The sequence below is a fragment of the Pollicipes pollicipes genome, unplaced genomic scaffold, assembly GCF_011947565.3.
Source record: "Pollicipes pollicipes isolate AB1234 unplaced genomic scaffold, Ppol_2.1 Scaffold_4219;HRSCAF=4965_pilon_pilon_pilon, whole genome shotgun sequence".
In the NCBI taxonomy this organism is placed as follows: domain Eukaryota; kingdom Metazoa; phylum Arthropoda; class Thecostraca; order Pollicipedomorpha; family Pollicipedidae; genus Pollicipes; species Pollicipes pollicipes.
The window spans coordinates 20,128,488-20,146,678 of NW_023596448.1; the positions used below are offsets into that span (position 1 = coordinate 20,128,488).

At 50.6% G+C, this 18,191-nt stretch overlaps 1 protein-coding gene across 1 annotated transcript in view; it reads right to left on the reverse strand.

The window, feature by feature from the left end:
* Window positions 1-13,540, reverse strand: part of LOC119095287 (solute carrier organic anion transporter family member 74D) — a 29,236-nt gene extending 15,696 nt beyond the window's left edge. The window contains exons 1-2 of the mRNA XM_037218143.1: window positions 13,110-13,540; window positions 862-945 (exon numbers count right to left, since the gene is read on the reverse strand). Coding sequence (XP_037074038.1) covers window positions 862-945; window positions 13,110-13,539 — 514 coding nt within the window. The 5' untranslated portion in view covers window position 13,540. The remainder of the gene's footprint in view (window positions 1-861; window positions 946-13,109) is intronic.
* Between the last annotated feature and the right edge of the window lie 4,651 nt (window positions 13,541-18,191).

Sequence of the window (18,191 nt, forward strand, 5' to 3'; positions counted from 1 at the left end):
TGAAATAGTTCATTAGCAACCCCAAAGGTAAGCCCGTGGTAAGCCAATCTCTTGTTAGCAAAATTTAAAGGGAAAGTGCCCATTCTTGAACGGCCGGTCGGCTGTCGCACTTATGTAAAGGAGTGGCAACAGGTCAAATGTCTTCATGCACATGCAATATGCATCTATCGCTGCTATTCTACCATTGATACAAGAGAGAGTCCTTAAGCTTCTAAAGAGCATCTCAATTTTGATCATGGTGGCCGTGGTGGCCATATTGACTATGGGCCATATATTGACTATGGGCCAAGGTGGGTGTCGTATACTATGGGCCAGGGATGTGGAGCAACCGATGCTTATTAGCAACGCGACCACCGCATCGTAAAATCTGTTTCGTTCAAAATGGTAGCGATGCGCTACCTACATTCCTCCAGGTCGCACGCTGGTTGGTAAATAATTGCGTTGGAACACCCGGTGGAGGCATTTTCATATTCCGTTCTGAACATATGCCTCACCCAAACCCTATTTTTTGCAATTGGTCACGCTGCTTCACATTATCACAGCCCTGCAGCGCAGTATAAAACAAACATGCTTACGCCTCGAGACGCTCATTGTGACTGGGTGTGATCGTGCGCCTTAGCATTGGCCTGAGTCCGTCTTATCCTCTACGCGTGGGCTGTGACATATAAGTATGGACGAGCGCATGTTTTAACCTTATGCCATGACTCTGGGCAGTAACAGCCTGATGTTAGGACAGAATGTGCCATGCTCGTGTCGATGCGGGCATGGCACATGGGCGTGGCATACGCATACAGACATCCCCAAAGCTTTTGATAGCGCTGCTAAAAGCTGGGAAAGCTGACTGCGCTGCTGATGACGAACCGAAGAAGAGTGGTGAGTTCCTCTGAGAAACGCCGTCGTCCATGTAGGGCGCACTGACAATGTAGATGGTCTGGGAGCCGCTGGCTGAAACAGGGACGCAAGAGTCATGGTCTGTGCAGAGACCGACATCACACGCGCATATCGCAGCTGAGACGCTCACCTGCCATCAGCGGCGGATTTTCCCTATTCCGGTGGCGGAGGAAAGGTTCCTTCCCCTCCTCCCAAACGTTGAGAGAAAAGTGGCCCAAATCCGGTTTAAAAACCCATTTGTCGGCCAAGGTCGGGGTAGGTTTCGTCATTTTTCACTGGTCAGCTACCTTCCAAGCTCATTTTGCAAAACCACGCACATGACTGCGAAAAATATGGATATCATGATAGTTATTCATAGTTACAACTAGCATTGGCATCGCAATATAAAACATCAGGGAGCACGCGCTAAACAGACCGGACAAGCCTGACAACAAATATGGTAAGTCGCCCAGCACGAAATAAAGACCAGAACAGCGGATAAGGTCAGAACAGGGCCAGGCGTCGGCTTCAGCAGGCTTTTTCTGACGGCGGACTACACTAATTTTTCTGGAGAAAAAAGGGAAGAAAAGACAGCTTTTTGGATGGGGACAAGGACAGCAAAGGTGCACTAGTAGAATGAAGCCCAAAGCACTGCCACAAAGCTGCTTCGTGATTTTTTTTGTCAAACCACTGGCGCTGTCAGCTGCGCGAAGCATTCGACCGTAACTAGACCACCCCGGCGGTCCTTCTGATCACACGAGGGTCAGACATGCGATGCCGGCGGGCGAGCAGTCCAGCTGCCCACCTGTTCCGCTCGAGCCCATCCGACTCGTCAGTGCAAATCCAAAATCTTCCCCGCCCTGCCCGCTGGCTGATGCCCAGCACAGATGCGGCGTCCAGTTCGAGATGTTTTCGTTCGTGCGCGAAGGATGCGGCTTGGCGCACACGATGTCATTGTGGGAGCAGTATCGGCGGGAAACGCAAATTTTGTTGTTGGACGGCACGAACTTTTGTTTTCAAACCACTCCTTGACGACGTATAACTAACTGTCGCTGGTCTTCTTGTGAAGCAGTGGCCATGGTACAGTGGCCCTCGAAAAAAAAAATGTTTATCATCGAAACCGAAGACTGCAACTGTGTGCATTCGATAGCACTGGTATAGGACTATCAGCTGCTGGTACAACACACTGGCCAGATTTTCGCTTCTGTTTTATCCGGTCGATTCCCGACAGCGTTTCCTTCAGTGTTTGCCGTGCGGCCTGAGCGGCGATTTGCACACATACGGCGCCAAATTTTAAATACTTTTACTTGTGGGTGGAAGGTTAAACCTAGAACACATCATTGTGGGAGCGCTGTCGGCTTGCAATGTAAATATCATCGGCCGGCATGGCCTTTTTGGCTCAAATCAACCCTTACTTGATTTAATTGAAATTCTTGAGTGAATTCTGCGCATTGCCTACTTTTGCAGACAGTGCTACGCATATTCCGCATGCACAGTACAAATATGGCTACCATATGACTGAAAAAGAGGGGAAATAAGTTAAACTACTTCAGCGCAGGATAATCCCGTTACAGCGGCCCATTTTGCATTATTCACAGCAATTTGAGGTATCATCATTTTTACGCAGACTATGAAAATAAGGAAACGGCATTCCGAGTGATATAACAGCCCGAGTTCATTGCATCGCTAAGGACGGTGGCGACACCTCGCGGAACGCGAAGCCGCATTAATCATGGTCTAAGACAGCGTCAGGAGTCAAGACGGATCATGTTCGGGACAGCTATACTGACCCAAACTAAGGCCGGCGAGATCGAACCTCTTGCCGGCCATGTCACAAAACAGTCCTGCCGGACATGTTGCCGACTTTTTTCGGTACCTTTACAAGCGATCGGTACATGATACTTCCGGCGATTCCATAAAGAGCACTTGTGTTTCACCAAAAGGGAGGCAGAGGAAGCGTGAAGCTCCTGTCACAGAGTGGGACCATAAAAATGCATCAGTTGCGTCCATGGACAGATTCGCAAGCCCAGATTCGAGTGTTTGTATGTCGCCACTCGCTATAGCCTTTTGGTAAGAAATGAGAACCTGATTTATGGCAAGATAAGGGAAGTGCATGGCTGTCAACACATTACATCAAGAAATATAAAAAGGTGTAATTATTCTGATTCCGAAGAAAGGAAAAATAAACATGGTTGGAATCGTTACGACCAATCAGCCTCTTGGATGTCGTTTTTAAGGCCGCTACAATTTTTCATCAAAACCCTTGCAAGGCGTATTGGAAAAGTGCTTACAGCTCTGATTAGCCCACACCAGACAGGATTCATAAAAGTGAACATAACGGAGAGAATATGAGAATGTTGTTAAACTTCTGAACAGAAGCCACAGATGTGAAACACCAGGATGTCCTTTGTTCTGTGTCTGGTAAACGCATACGGTTCTGTTGACAGGGCATATTTGAAAACCTTTCCGTAACATTACATTTTAGTGGTGCTATGGCGAAACAGACCAGCTTAATGTACCAAGAAACCGTTATCACTAGCACAGCGCAAATTCATATCAACGGAGAACTGTCGAAATCGTACCCCATCGTGAAAGGCCTGAGACAGGAATACCTGTTAAGTTGCACCCTTTTCCTGTTATGCATAGAACCAATGCTGCAAGGACTCCGCGACGTCAGGATAAAAGGACTTCCCTTCGGGCATGCTGGGATCAACGTATAAGCATGCGCCGACGACATTTTGATAGCAATGAATGGCCAAGCAGAAACGCTTTGGGAATTACTTAGTTTGTTAACATAATTTTATGACGTGTCTGATCAAAAGCTAAATACGCAAAACGAAGCTCGAGCCGTTTGATTTGAAGCGATCGCCGTAAACAGACGGGCATTAGGCATTCGGTAAAGCATTAGGTAAAGGTATTTAGGCATTAGGAAGAGGCATTAGGTAAAGCATTAAGGCTGACATGGGTATTCGGTTCAGTAGAATGCCTTTGTCTTACAATGAAGCCGAGTCGTGAAAGGCTATCGAAATAGATATGTGGCCACAATCTGTCCGGTTTTCTCCTTTCACTGGAGAAACGCCAAGAAGATAAAACGGTTCAATCAGAAAATATTTGGCAGCACGGAGGACTGAAGCTTACGGACGTAGGGACTCAGGCAGACAGCCTTGATGCGACTTGGGTAAGAAGCGTGTTTGACACGCACCGCAGAAGTAAATGGAAGACAGCAGCAGAGCAGAGCTGTTTTGCATGTGTTAATTGGCGATAAATTTTGGTCTGAGATGGTAGTTGCTTGGCTCAAAAATAGCACGACATAATGTCGAGCAGCTAGTCAGATACTACTTAGGCCACTATGGCACAAGTGGACGCAACTAGAAGGAAACAATATTATTTTTTCCAAAGCAAGCACTAATCACACGAGGTGTGGTGGCTGAGTCAGACACATGCGATGTAGAATAGAAAAGGCTAAAAGGAGGAGTAAGTCTAAAACGCCAATATGGCTGCGGAACTTCCTTTCCATCACGTGCTTTGTTAGCAGGACTACCCCCTGAATGTAAAGCCATCCTCTCACGGGACAGAGCGAGAGCATCACGTTTTCCTAGATTTTTCAGCATGGTAGGGAAACCGTTAAAACCGCGGGATGATCGGACAGTCTCCTCCTAAAAACGACTGGTTTGACCATCCCTGAAAAGTATCAAAGGAAATGTATTAATGAACTCAACCTTCCAGATACCTTCAAGTAGGGCTGTGTATTTTCCTATAGATATAAACAAACACCAGATTTTAAGCTGAGACGGCTCCAATTAATAATTTTGTGCTGTACCCTGCTAATGAATAAGGGCCTCATTTTTTAAGGCATACGTGACTCAAAAGAATGCTACAAGCGCGCTGGACAGAACTTATTTATTTCCCACACATTCCGGTATTGTACGTTAGTTAAAAGGTTGAGTCAACACACAAATATCTTTATTATCATAGTTAACGACGAAATCGGTTATGCTTGGCTTGGCCAACACGGTGGAGCTCGCCCCCTATGTCGAGGCGCTTTATCTACGTGCATTATGTCGGGCAGAAACTAGACGTATGTGGCTATGCACGTATTCAGGCGTTCGTCCGCAGCTAGCAGGCCTCATATAATCAAAAGTACATTGCATTCGAGTAGAAAAATATGTAGCCACCACATCAAACAAGATGCCCAGGTGTTGTGATAAGTGGACTCGACTGACCGAGGTTCCGGAGAACAGTGAGCGATCACCACGGCACCACGGGGGACTGCCGTGCAGCGTGCGGGGGTATGGAGCGCCGGATCACCACTGGCCGCTGCCAGTCATCCCACTTGGGCTGTACTGATGGGCCCAGATCCCACGGCTTGCGGGACGGGGGATCAGCTCTTCCCTTCCGACCCTAGTTGCATAGCCGTGGTGCGGATGGTGTGGTGGAGGACTGCGGGAGAGGCTGAGAAAGAACGAACGGCATGCGGCACGCGTGTTACCATGTGTGTGAGATTGCTTGCGCTGCTACACAGACGCAAGCACATACGCACGATGGTAAGAGTGTCGGATATAAAGCCACAGAAATGGTACGGGTTCCAGAGTAAACATGAAAACCCGAGCATTCTGCTGAAGTGTATAGGTGCTAACATATAAACAATGTTGTCGCGGCAACGTCACGTAGTGGGCCGACTCATGTGGCTGTACGCCTCGCTTGCCGGGCACGGGTACCCACCCGGGTCAGCCCCGTTCCACTCGGGTTTGCCCGCCGTAGCGAGGAGCGGCACCGGCAGCGGCGAGAGATAGCGTGACCCTGAATATATGTCGTCTTTGTGTGGCAAATGAAGATCAAAATCTCATCTGATCGAAAGACTTCACGTTCGTAGCAGTACGGACGTTATCACTGCGCAGGTGCTGCCCACTTGTGCAGTTTGCCGCATCACAAAAGGAAGCAGTGGGCATAAAACAGTCAAAATCGATAATACCTCAGCTGTCAGCTGGATTGGTGGGAATTGTGGATTAATGGCAATAAAGGTTATTCCGCCGGCTGGTTTCGTTTGAACGAAGACGATGCCACGGGCGAGACCGACAGCGAACTTTGCTTCGGAATCTGTGCATGCGCTCCGCTTCCAGAACAGCGACTGTTCTCCTCTTCAAGTTATTCATTGCTTTGGTATAATTACACTGATTTCGTGTTCAGCTGCAGTTTTGCGGCATGGGCTGTACTCATTTTCTTCCTCCCCAGGATGTGTTCAGTTAGGTGACTGAGTCCGCGCATTACCGGGACAGCGACCCACCACCAAGGAGGTAAGCACTGGGCGGCCGCCTACATCCGCTTCTCGTACAGTGTTGCCTCCCTGTTGTGGACGGCCGCTTAACCAAAGCCAGTCGAGGTTCGTGTGCTGGGAGCCAACGTCGAAGGTGACCGGTCAGTACGACGACAGGCTGCTGCACTCGAATGGCCAGATCAGAGAATCGCCTGTGGGCCGAGCTGTTGGTCGGCTTGGGGCCGAGCTGCTGGCCGGCTCGCAGCTGCGCCTGCTCTGCGACCAGCTGTTGCAGCTGTCTTATCCGCATCCCGTATGCGTGTGTATCATTATGTATTGGCTACGATGCATTGCGGACGCATTGTGACTGTTGCATTGTGATATCATGTATTGACGTGGACAGGTCAGGCGCGCTCCCTGCGCTTGGAATGGCGTGGATTTTACGGTATGGTACGTACTTCGAATTCCACATTTTCGACAATGGTCAGTAAGACCCATACCGGTCATTTACTGTCGCAATGCAGCGATTCAGCCACGTCCCCGCACGGATCGATGTCCGCTCTTCCCCTTCTCCTCCTTCCACGCCACTCTGAGTCTTCTCATCGCCTCTAGCCAGCCGTCCAGTGCTGCTTGGACGAGACTAGCGGCCGCTCGGTCGCGGCGGGTACGCAAAACTCGCGATTGTGACAGCGCAGCCCCCCCAACCCCCCCGGGTGACCCCAAACGCGTTCGGTTTAATCACCTAGAAGGTTTTTGGTAGAGATGTTGCCATTTTGCGCCACCGCGCTGGCTGAGGCCGCGCGACGAGCCTGCTGACGTGAGGCGCCCTTGCAGTCTTGGGAGCGATAAGAGATGACGTGAGCATGATGTGGGAGAGGGTGGGGGGACGCTGCCTCGTGCCGAAACGCTACCGAATCACTGAACAACGGCAGAAAGTGACCACTTGGGGTCGTTCCACAAATTTCAGAAAGTGAAACATGTTATGAAGTTCCCATTTATTGCCTGTGAGTTGCACACAACTCCAATGACATGTCACAGATCTTCCCACCCCGCTCCGAGCGGTGTGGGAGCGGGATGTCGGCGACATCCAATGACCAGCTCTGTTCACCCATCTGTGCCCCAAGGCAACGGTCTTAGTGGATCCCCTGCCGCTGTGCTACCCACAATGCGCTAGCGCGCTCCAACAGCCGTTAGCTAAAAGGCCGAGTCAAAAATGCCTCGCCGCCCGAGCATGTCGCTACCCAGGCGCACGCGCAGCGCCCGTAGTATCTCGGCCGGTGGGTGCGTGAAACTCCGAACAGGTCCTCAGGTCCTCAGGTTGAACAGGTCCTCGGTAGGGCTGGCGCTGAGAGTTCACCAGCAGGGTCTGTGAGTCCGCCAGCGAGGCCTGTGAGTCCGCCAGCGAGGGATGAGAGTCCGCCAGCGAGGGATGAGAGTCCGCCAGCAAGCTCTGAGAGTCCACCAACGAGGGCTGAGAGTTCACCAGCAGGGTCTGCGAGTCCATCAGTGAGGTCTGTGAGTCCGCCGGTGAGAGTTGAGAGTCCACCAGCAAGAGCTGAAAGTCCGCCAACGAGGGCTGAGAGTCCGCCATCGAGGGCTGAGAGTCCACTAGCAAGAGCTGAAAGTTCGCCAGCGAGGGCTGAGAGTGCACCAGCAGAGGCTGAGAGTCCACCAGTGGGGTCTGTGAGTCAACCAACAAGAACTGAGAGTCCGCCAGCGAGGGCTGAGAGTCCGCCAGCAGACCGGACGCCTACAAGCTCACTTCATCTGGTCACCCCAGTCCAGTACCTTCAGCCGTCATCCAGCAGCGAGCGCCTATCGGAATGCCTTACGGAAAGCAAAATTTATGACAAGTTCTGACAACCAAACGAGCCCTTGCTCGTCCCTTACTGCTCACATCCGTTCTGTGGCAAGGAAAGTTAAGCATTTGCCATGTATGTTCTTGACTCTTGCCACTGAGTTACATGCTCCTGTAGTAAATTACTGGATATAATGGCGTAGAAAATGTGCCGTGTCAGAGGAAATGTGGGAACAGTGGGCCAGCAAAAACGAAGGACAGATATATGGTAACTTTTCATATCGCTGGATATGAAGATCCGGCAACTGTCTGCGTCTCCGACGAGAGATAGGTACTAGCCAACCATCACCTTGTACAACCCAAGAAAGGATTGTTTGGAGTGCATGCCAACGGGCGGATATTTTCAACTCCATGGTAAGGAATGTTTGAGACATGTGCCCAGCCTGCATTGAGCAAAGTAAAACGTGGTCGGTATACAGAGCATCACTGAAATGAGTAAAGGGCTATCGGCCGCTCCAACTTGCTTGTGCATGCGAGTCTACCCTGGGAGCGGGATTAGAGGCACAACGCAGGACCATTCCTACGCACAAGGTGCGCGCATTCTACGTGAGGGTGTGGAGTGGTGCTGGAATACCAATGCGCTGTGGCGGGTACGATCCGCGGAGCGAGCGCGCGTTTTTGTCCGGCTGTCAACAAAGGTCTGCTGGCGAACAGACAAACGTGACCAGCCTGGCACGTGCGGCCGTGTTGGTCAGTTGGAGTTTTGTCCGACTGACAAAGAAAAATAAAAGTCTGCTGGCAACTGGCGACTATTTCGTGCCTTACGCAGCACGATCGGTATGTGGTTTATTCATTGCCAGAGATGGTACTTTTTGGCGCCAGTTAACTTAAGCTGAAGTACATCAGTTCCCATGCAAATTAGGAGGGGAATTAATTGTCTCACCCAACAGGCGAGAGTCAAATATGTGGCTAGTAATCAGATATCACTGAATACCGTCACATCGCGCATCTAACGACTCCCTGCGACGAAATTCCTTCGAAAATTTGGCGTTTCTATTTCAGACTTACAAGAGTGTAAAATCCGTGTTTACCTCCCGGTTTATTTCGCAGAAAAATTAATACTACAGTCGACGGGGATGAACTTGCCGACCACTACGTTGCCTCAACGTCTCACCTCAACGGCACCTTCATGTTAAATACATCAGTCGCCATGGCAATCAGCCATGTAATCACCTAATGTATTAATTTCGTGCCGATGCACATGTTATCAATAAATATATATTTTCAAAAAATATGATAAAACAGTGTTATCATATCAATATAATATGATAATGCAAAATCTAACATTATTTGTAAGATGTTATCTTATCACAGAATAGCATATTATCAATATATCATATTATTACGAATATATATATATATATATATATATATATATATATATATATATCCCATGTAAACTAGGCTGGAGAATTCATGAACCCACATACAAGGTGAGAGTGAGATATCTAAGATGGTGAGTAGCGAAATGGTAAGATAAAAATCGGACCTCTAATTTGAAGCAATGCTTGTGAAATATACAGCATGGTAAGTAAATGCTTAACTGGGCAGAGCGCCGCAATAAAAATTGAAATCAACATCATAACATCATATTCGTGATCAGCGTGACGAAGACAACAGAAAAGAACTGCACAGCAAAACTCCCCAAAATTTGGTGCTAAACTGGTCATCCTGCTGTAAAAACCATCATGTTCTTAACGTGCTCTTGTCCAGCTTAGCCCACACGACACCAATTCCTACTTGCTAAATGCATTGGGACGGGTGCGAGAATAGCCACTTGCTTAGTGGATGAATAAGCAAATACAGTGTGAATTATAAATAGGTTGGACGTTATGCCCCTCTACACACACTTTTCACTCTACCTGAATATGCCTTTACCACTGAATATATCAGTGGGTTGTGACAAAGTGGCAGACAATGTAAAGCTTTGCATCTATGTGTCGAAAAATGTACCTTTTACGCCTGCATTGACAATCCGTAATGCTCCTCTCGCTGTGTGGAAACTCGTCTTTTTCAAGCCCTGCAACCACCCTTGTCCTTACAACGCACCCCAAATTTTGGCACAGCACATACAAAAGGTGTGAATTCTAAAATCAACAATCGCTTTTTGAGCCAGTCTGAAAAGAAAAACATCCGCACGCTTTGTCCAATCTTTGAAAATAAGTTACCTTAGGTCTTAAAGACTGAAGAGGTGCCTAAAATTCTGACCTTGCAAGTAAATCGGCTTTTTAGGGAACCCCTCGCACGTTGTCGCACACTGTTTTTGGGGCGCCAGCGACTGCAGAGGCCTAATTAAATCTCAGGAGTCATGGTGCAGGCGGGGTGCCGCCGCTGATTACCCGTTAATTCAGTTGCAGACACGGTTGTGTACGCTATCCCTTCTTACGTCACGACCACATTCCCCTACGCATCACACCTGCCATGCATTCGGCATGTGTTCGGACGAGGCTTAAAAGCATCGACATTGTTAATCTTTAACATTATTGTGCGAGGCGCTTTAAGAGGAATAAATGGTAGGGTGTGTAATTCCAACCGTAATCATGATATCATATTTCGTCGCTATTAGGGCTTTACGACGCACTCAGCTGCTGGGGTTACATGGCGTCGCCTGCCTCTCACCCTGACAGGAAAAGCGGGCGATGCGCCAGTCGAGCCCCGTACTTCTGGCTTCCCAGACGCGCAGTGGTTAACACAACGCGTTAACCAATACAGTATTGCCACCCCAAGACATCATATTCCCGTTCGCCAGCTGTTCGGAGGCAGCCAGGATCGATATCTGCATAATCGAAACACCTGTCAGGTATTGGCACGGTGCTAACGGGCGACCGAGGTCAAAGGGGGCTGCGGAGCCTCCCAGCGCAGCGGCTCGGCTGGCGACCTTGCTGCGCGGCACGAACCCCCCCCCCCCTTCCTTCCCCGGTTACAGGATACGCGACATGAGCGCGATCCGGACACAGGTGAGGTGACCCATGCATCCGGCCGCGGGTGTAGAACCAGGCACGTACCGGCGCCCAGAACTGGCACGGCTCGAGCGTGCAGTCCGAGGTACGGGGTCTGGCCGGCGGTCGGGATCGGGTGCTAGCGTCAGTGTATGCGGAGATGGGGTTCTTGGCTGGGGTTCACTTTTCGAATGCCTCAGATATTACAGATTACCACGGGTCGCAACGGGAGCTGCAGCGCAAAATTCCGCACAAGTATGACGGGGGCGCATTACCGTGCGTTTTGTTTTCGCTATGTAATTTTGTTGCTGCTAGTGTGGGAACCGCACTGACCAGCAGATGCGCTACCGTTGCGAGTGTACAAGCTTACGAGTTTGTTGTGAGCTTTCAAAAGTTCCGACCTCAGATCGGACTGAGGTCGGAATGTCCTCTGAGGCCCACGGCGCAGAACCGTTGGGCCATAGTGAGAACATCGGCGGGGTGCGAGGTTTTCGCCTCAGGTCCAGGTTTGAAACGCCGCGAAATGCCAGACATCAGGTCGACATTCAGCGAAATCGAATGGCCCGGGATCCGGGGCGCGGCATTCCGGCTTCGGGGTCCAATTCTGATGCCAAGATCTCGCATCTGTATCCAGAGATCGAGTCCAGGCTAAGCAGGGTCAAGTTCAGGCTTCGGGTGCTGACCCAGGGACATCTTCAGGGATCGTGTTCAGTGTTTGACCCTCTACGCCGGTCCTGGACCCCAGCCGACTGTTCACACCGGTCTTGGCGCCGCTTTCGCCGTCGCCGATCTCTCTCTCGGTCACTGGCATGGCTGGTGACCCTCCATCGATCGCTCTGCACACACACACACACACATAGCGTCGCCGGCCGGGGCTGTGAAAAGTGTGCCGTGACGGCCCTGAGGCGTCGAGCTCACTGTGGTCACTCAGCGTGAAATAGCAGTCCGCTGTGCACCGGTTATGGCCAGTCAGCATGATCCGGCAGTCCACTATGTCCACGGCGGGCTAAGCTGCGCCCGCGGCCGTGCCTCCCGTGTCAGCGCACCGCGGCGCGGGATGGACCTCCGAGACATGGTCGCCTACTCCGCCGATCGCAGGACGTGGGAAGGAGCAAAAGAAACAGCGTTGGTTAGATCGCGCAGTAGTTTGTTCTCATCAGAGAACAAGACGGTTTGAACTTTTCCCAACGGCTTGAACCACTGACAACCGGTGTCAAAGCGGACTGGCAATGTACTTGAAGGGTTTGACTGAGCCAATCGGCGGCGTTATAGTTGCTCGGTTGTGCCTCAGCCTGCCCACACTGCGGCCTGGCTGCGCTGGCGGCACTGTTGTGGTACAGCCTGGCAACATCTGGACAAGGTTGTGTCGCGGGCTGGCGGTGTCGCGGTCTACCCGCGTGCTGAGCTGTTGTCTTACCGAGTCAGCCCAAAGCCCTTTGCTTCGTTAGCGCAAGCCTGCCTGCGCTGTGGTTTGCTTATGCCTCCTTGCCTTATCACTGCGCTTCAGTCCCGCAGGGCCGGGTCGCAGGCCGTAGGTGCACAACACCGCATCCACAGGCCGTAACGATGAAGCCCCGGCCTTGAAACGTGTGGAGGGATTGACCTTCGGGTACTCGGAACGCCGGCGTTACGAGAGACGAGACCCGGTGCTATGCTAATTCGGGCCCAATGGAGACGGCACAGCTAATAGAACGAGCCAGCAGGCTTCCACAGCCGTCGCGCGAAGAACGCGCGCTCGGCTCGGCGCTACTGTTGCCAGGCAGTAGTCAGTTTGTTACCGTGAAAGTCGGTGAGCGTCGTCAGAGCCCCGTACTCCACCTGAGCTGGGAAACACAGCCTGGCTCTCTCCGTGGGACCCAGCAGCTTCCATGGTATTGTGCCGTTTACATTGGTGCACGTAGTGCCATACTATCGGACGGTTTACAGCGGCTATCATGAGGTAAATAATGTTCAATATAATTTTGAATGCGTGGTCTACTTGATGAGATGTGAGACGATTTTAGATGCATCTGAAATTTGAGCCTACAGGCTCTCTGAAACTATTTGCCACTATACAATCTCAAGGCACCACTAAGGGCGGCTCTAATTCACTGAATCCCTGCGGATGTTGCTTTAAACTAAAAGTTCTTGTTTCACTGGCACAGGTTGGCCACGTCCACCGATCCCCGGATCCGCCAGTGCGACTCACCGACCAGGACGTAGACGAGTGCCCAGAGGAAGTAGGCGGCGTTGCTGCTGCTGACGTCGATGGTGCACTCGGCTCCCCCGGCCGTGGCGTTCGCAGCCGTGCCATACAGCTGACCCGGCTGGCCGGGCGGGAGCAGTGCCAGCGCCGGCTGCCTGCACAGCCGCCGACTCGCCACTGTGTTGTCGCGGATCTCTGGGTAGGGGAAGACGAGGTAGGAGGCGAAGCCGACCAGCATGCCGATCGTCACCATGAACATGCCGATGCCCATCCAGCGCGGTCGGTTGCCGTGGCTGGCGAGGTAGCTGAGGAGGACGGCGCTCAGGAGAGGCCCCAACTCGCCGAGCGACGGCAACAGGCCGGTCTGCTTGCTGCTGAAGTGGAAGTGCCGCTCGAGCGACGTCTGCACGCCCACCAGGTAGGTGAACACCATGGCCTGGAACACGTTCTTAAGGCAGAAGAAGATGATGAAGACGTGCCGGCTGGCCAAGCGCTGAAGGCCGGCCGGATAGAAGCCGAGCCCGCCGCAGCCAGAGGGCGGGTCCTCGCCCGACTCGGCGCCGTCCTGCCTCGTCGGGCCCGTGCCGTTGCTCACTGCCTCCGGGCCATTCCGCTTGGCCAGGGCCTTGTCGCTGCCGTTGACGACCGCCTCGTCGGCGAGCACGTCCAACTTGTTGGTGACACCCTCCATCGCGCTGCGCGTGCGCAGGGCTTTGCCTGCTGCCAGGCTGCCTGGTGTACGGGGACTGCGTGCGGGACTGCGCGTGTCAGCCACGGGCCGAGCGACGCGCTCCGGCAGCGCAGTCAGCTGGCTGGCCCGCCGGCTCGGCCAATCAGCGCACGGCGTCAGTTGGACGGTGCCGTTACATAAAGAATCGTACGGACTGTTCATGGGTTGTGGCTGTGCTGTGGTAGGCAGAGAAAGCTGACGCCGGCGACGGTCTCGAGGCTAAAGGGGTTTCCGTGGTACCCAAAGAACAATTCAACGATGTTGAAAAAACAAAATTCGCGCCTTAAACAACAAATGTAACTATGATTCACCTGATAATTAAACGTCAGCTAGAGAGGTGTCTCCTCTGCCCGGTAAAAAGTGGTCCCAGCTATAAAAGCAGAGTCGGGGAGGGAGCAGAGTAAAACACGGATCAGGGTAGAGCCGGGAGCGGAGGAGAGAAGCGGAGCAGAGCGATCCAGGAGCGCGCTAATAAGGAGTAAGCACTCCAGTCATACATACCGACAGCTCCGAGTCCATGTCAGGGGTCGGGTCAAACTCAGTCAAAGGGGCGCATTTGTGCATTATCGCTTTGGAAGACAACTATCGCAAGTACTTTAGACGGAAAGCCATCAAGAGAAGGCGAAGGTAGCCCCGAGATAAGGGGTTGAATATCCGTGGCAAGGGATTAGGCATCTACTATCTAAGGTAAAAGGCTGGACATTTTCGTGCGTAGGCAGAGCGGCGCGATGTAGCGGCAAATGGGCGCAATGACTGTAATTTATAGGCCTTGTGTAGACGTCTGAATTAAATGACAATGGTCCCGGCGGTTGGCAAATAGGGGCCTCGCGGGATTAAAGGGACTGTTCCACATTTGTATGGATTTATATCTGAGAAAGATGCTTCCAAGATAAGTCCTTGTATTTCACAATTATGTCCTTAAAGCTTGAAATCCTGTTTCCGGAATATGCGCAAGTGAACTTGTACCGACTGTTTCGCGCCGCTTAATTTAAAAGTCACCTAGAGATGCACGGTGTCAAAGATTGATGATGAAAGATCACAGATGAAACGTCACAAAATGACGCCTTTCAATGGTCATACTGTGTTAGCTTTGGGTGTTTTTTTTATATTGTTTTAGGTCAAGCAAAATATGACCATTGACATATTAAAGTCTGAATAACGTCAGCACTAACTGCCGCCTCAGCGAGCATCAGTTGGGTTTCGACCAGCATAACTCGTGAAATGCGAGTATTGATCATAAACCACGTTTTGTGATGCATAATGCAGGTATTTGGGCAGTTCTACGAGTTGTGACAGACATCAGGCTGGAAATCAAATAACTTGAGAAAAGCGCCGTAACCGAGGATGAAAATGCGAATAAAATGCGTGCCATAAGTGAAAAAGAATGTCACGAGAATGGAAAAAAACACACGTGACGATGTTCGTTTTTTCACACGATAAGTCAGCAAGCCATCTTGCGGCAAGTTGAAGGATTACAAGTGAGTCAGTCCGACCGCTACAGTCGCAATTCTGACAGGTTCTGTCCGGCAGCGAATTTGGCTGAATAGAGACGTTCCACGACGCAATCAATTGATGTCATATCCAAAAGCGTATTTGCTACATGGTGATACTATGTGATCTAGCGTGGTATTCCACACTTAAAATCATACCGATAGGTACAAATGAGCTTTTTCCATCAAATGAGCATTTCCCTCTCAATCGGTCAACGTTCGGATATGCTCGTGTATCATTATCAATACATTACATGCACAATGAGGGAGAAAGACTACGTTTAAGCGCGGAACTTAATTAACAGCGGAGCCTTTAAGTATCTTGCTTCCAAGGAGCTCTTTAACAAACGGTTAGCGACTGAAAGTTGTGGGGCCTGTCCACGGAGGGATGATCTGAGACGGCATGTTCGGAACAAAAGAAGCTTCAAGTTGGAACTTTAATAGAGAGGCTTGCAAGTAGCCGTTTTCATACCACAGCTCAATCCGACACCAATGAACGTGGGTTTTATAAACAGAGGCTTCAAATTTGCCTTATGGGTTTTGAGCCCGCACATCAAAGAAGGGAAAAAGCCAATTTCACCCTCTTCCTTCGTGAGCTTTGTGTCAGAAGGTTGGACCTTAAGATATGTGAGGAACTGATCAATATGGGACCTCCGTCAAAACAACAAAGCTGTCAATATAACGTCGATAGAAAACTAGTCGGAAGTCTGGAGAGGCAGTTGGATAGCTAGTGCTTTACGTGAAAGCACACAGCAATATTGACAGAAGTGGGTCTCAGCGGAAATCCAATCCCTTCGTCTCCTTTATGTGCATACAGTCTGTCACTAATAATAAGGGAAGAATTTATGACAGTGAGATCTAGGAGAGAGCGAAGACAAGTTCGAAGACGTAGAACAGGACTCGAACCGTGCATTCGAATGTTTATTGTTTAGATTGGCGACAAATTTAGAAATATATGATGTCAATATATATAAGTGCATGCATTATGCATGTCTGACTACTTGTCGTAGTGTACCAAGGCAATCTAAACTGCTCTCTCCACCTCCATAGAATCCGCAGGGCTATTGGGGTAAAAAGAGACCGACATCCGCCAACGTGACAACCACAGTCTGATTTGTCCCAGATACCTGCTGCAAGTGTGCATCGGCGCCTAGGTAATGCAGCTTTTCTTAACTATACCATAGGTTGAGCTTTCAAGAAGCAAGCCAGAAATCTTGCATCTTCTACGGTCCCACCCCATTCCGACCAGTCACGTTTTTTGCGTGCTTTTATCATTGGAACCTGTAGTTATCCCACCACACAGTTTTCACTAAGGCACAATTCTTTCAAAGTTGCGCAGCAAAATTTCCGATACATTTACATGCAAGGTAGCTTTTAGCTTTTTCCTCAACAGTGTCATATCAACAGAAATATATCCCTGGTTTGGGACGGGAATCAGAATTGCAAGAATGCTCACCCCCCGGTCGAGATCGGACTCAAATTCCGCAGGCAGGTATTGCAGAAACACGACAACTCACCTTGAATCGAAACATATTGGGTCGTCAACACCACAAAAGTGATAGCCGGATCGCTGTAACCAAAATCAACCACCTCGATATACAGGAATTCGGTCTTTGGAAGCATGCTGGCCACGTTAGCCAATCGCGCTGATCATTGTATTCAGTTTGTTGACTGGAACGGTGCAGGTAGCGAGGAAGATCGAAGGGCCTGGGGTCAGGCCCAAACCCAGTGATCATTTCAAGCAATCCGTTTTGTGGTGCGTGCACCAGCTATTTTCCGGTGGATTGCTAGGATCTGTTTGTGGCGTTCCGAAGGTGGCTAGCTCTAGTTGTTAGCGTTTCATCATCCGCGTGAAGGGCGGATCCAAGGGGACCCGCCCTGGCCCAGCCGGGCTATGCCCCCGTCCCAAGATGGCCCAGGCTGTGCAAAAATACAACAGCTTTCTGAGTTTTGAGCCCCCAAAATGTTGTAACATCAGAACAACTTTTGGGATTTTTACCTTTTCCTCACTCCAAGCAGGCGTTTAGAATCGGCCCCTGATCTATATGATCGTATTTTTATACACTGCATTTAACCTCTTGTATAACGCGGCACAAAACTCGATATTGTTGTTAAGCTGTTCACTTGTACTGAACGTGGATTTTGCTGATGTAATTCCCCCTAATGCAAATGTTATTATCATATATGGATTTACGTACGCTTCGACATCGTTCATTTTACGCCCATGACTGTCAAAATGATCATCTTATCACGGAATGCGTAGATTTCGCACAAAGTGATGGAAAGGGGCGCCCATCAGCAACGCACATTACGCAAGATTTCCTGTTGTGCCATTCGTTTTCACGAACGCCATCATTGCCTTCCGGCGCTGGCGGCGGGTTCACCGGGCGCACAATTGGCCGGAACCGCGTGACAGAGCGCCACGCAGCTTGTCCGTCCAACCCCAGGCCCACTGGCCTTGAGAGCCGCCGAACCGTGACGGACACGCGCCGAACCCCGCCCCCCGGCTCCGTATGACCGACTCCGCCGCGTGCTCAGTGTCCGGCGTCGACGGGCCGGACGGATGGGATTGTCCGCAACGATGGAGCATCAGTATACGGCTGTGGTGATCAAGGGCATGATTCTATCAATGTGGATATGATGAAAGCCTGATTCGTAAAGGCTTCGCGCTTGCTAGACTCGTTCAAGATCATTCATAAAGATTTGATATCTCAAGTTCAGTGATTTACGCCGGATCTGGAACGGTTCTGTGAATGGTCCGCGTTGAAGAAAAAACGCAATGCCTAACGAATTTGTGAAAGCTTGTCCACGATATGTCATTTTATTCCATGCCGGCCGTGTTTCATCCCCCCACTTCGCGCAGGA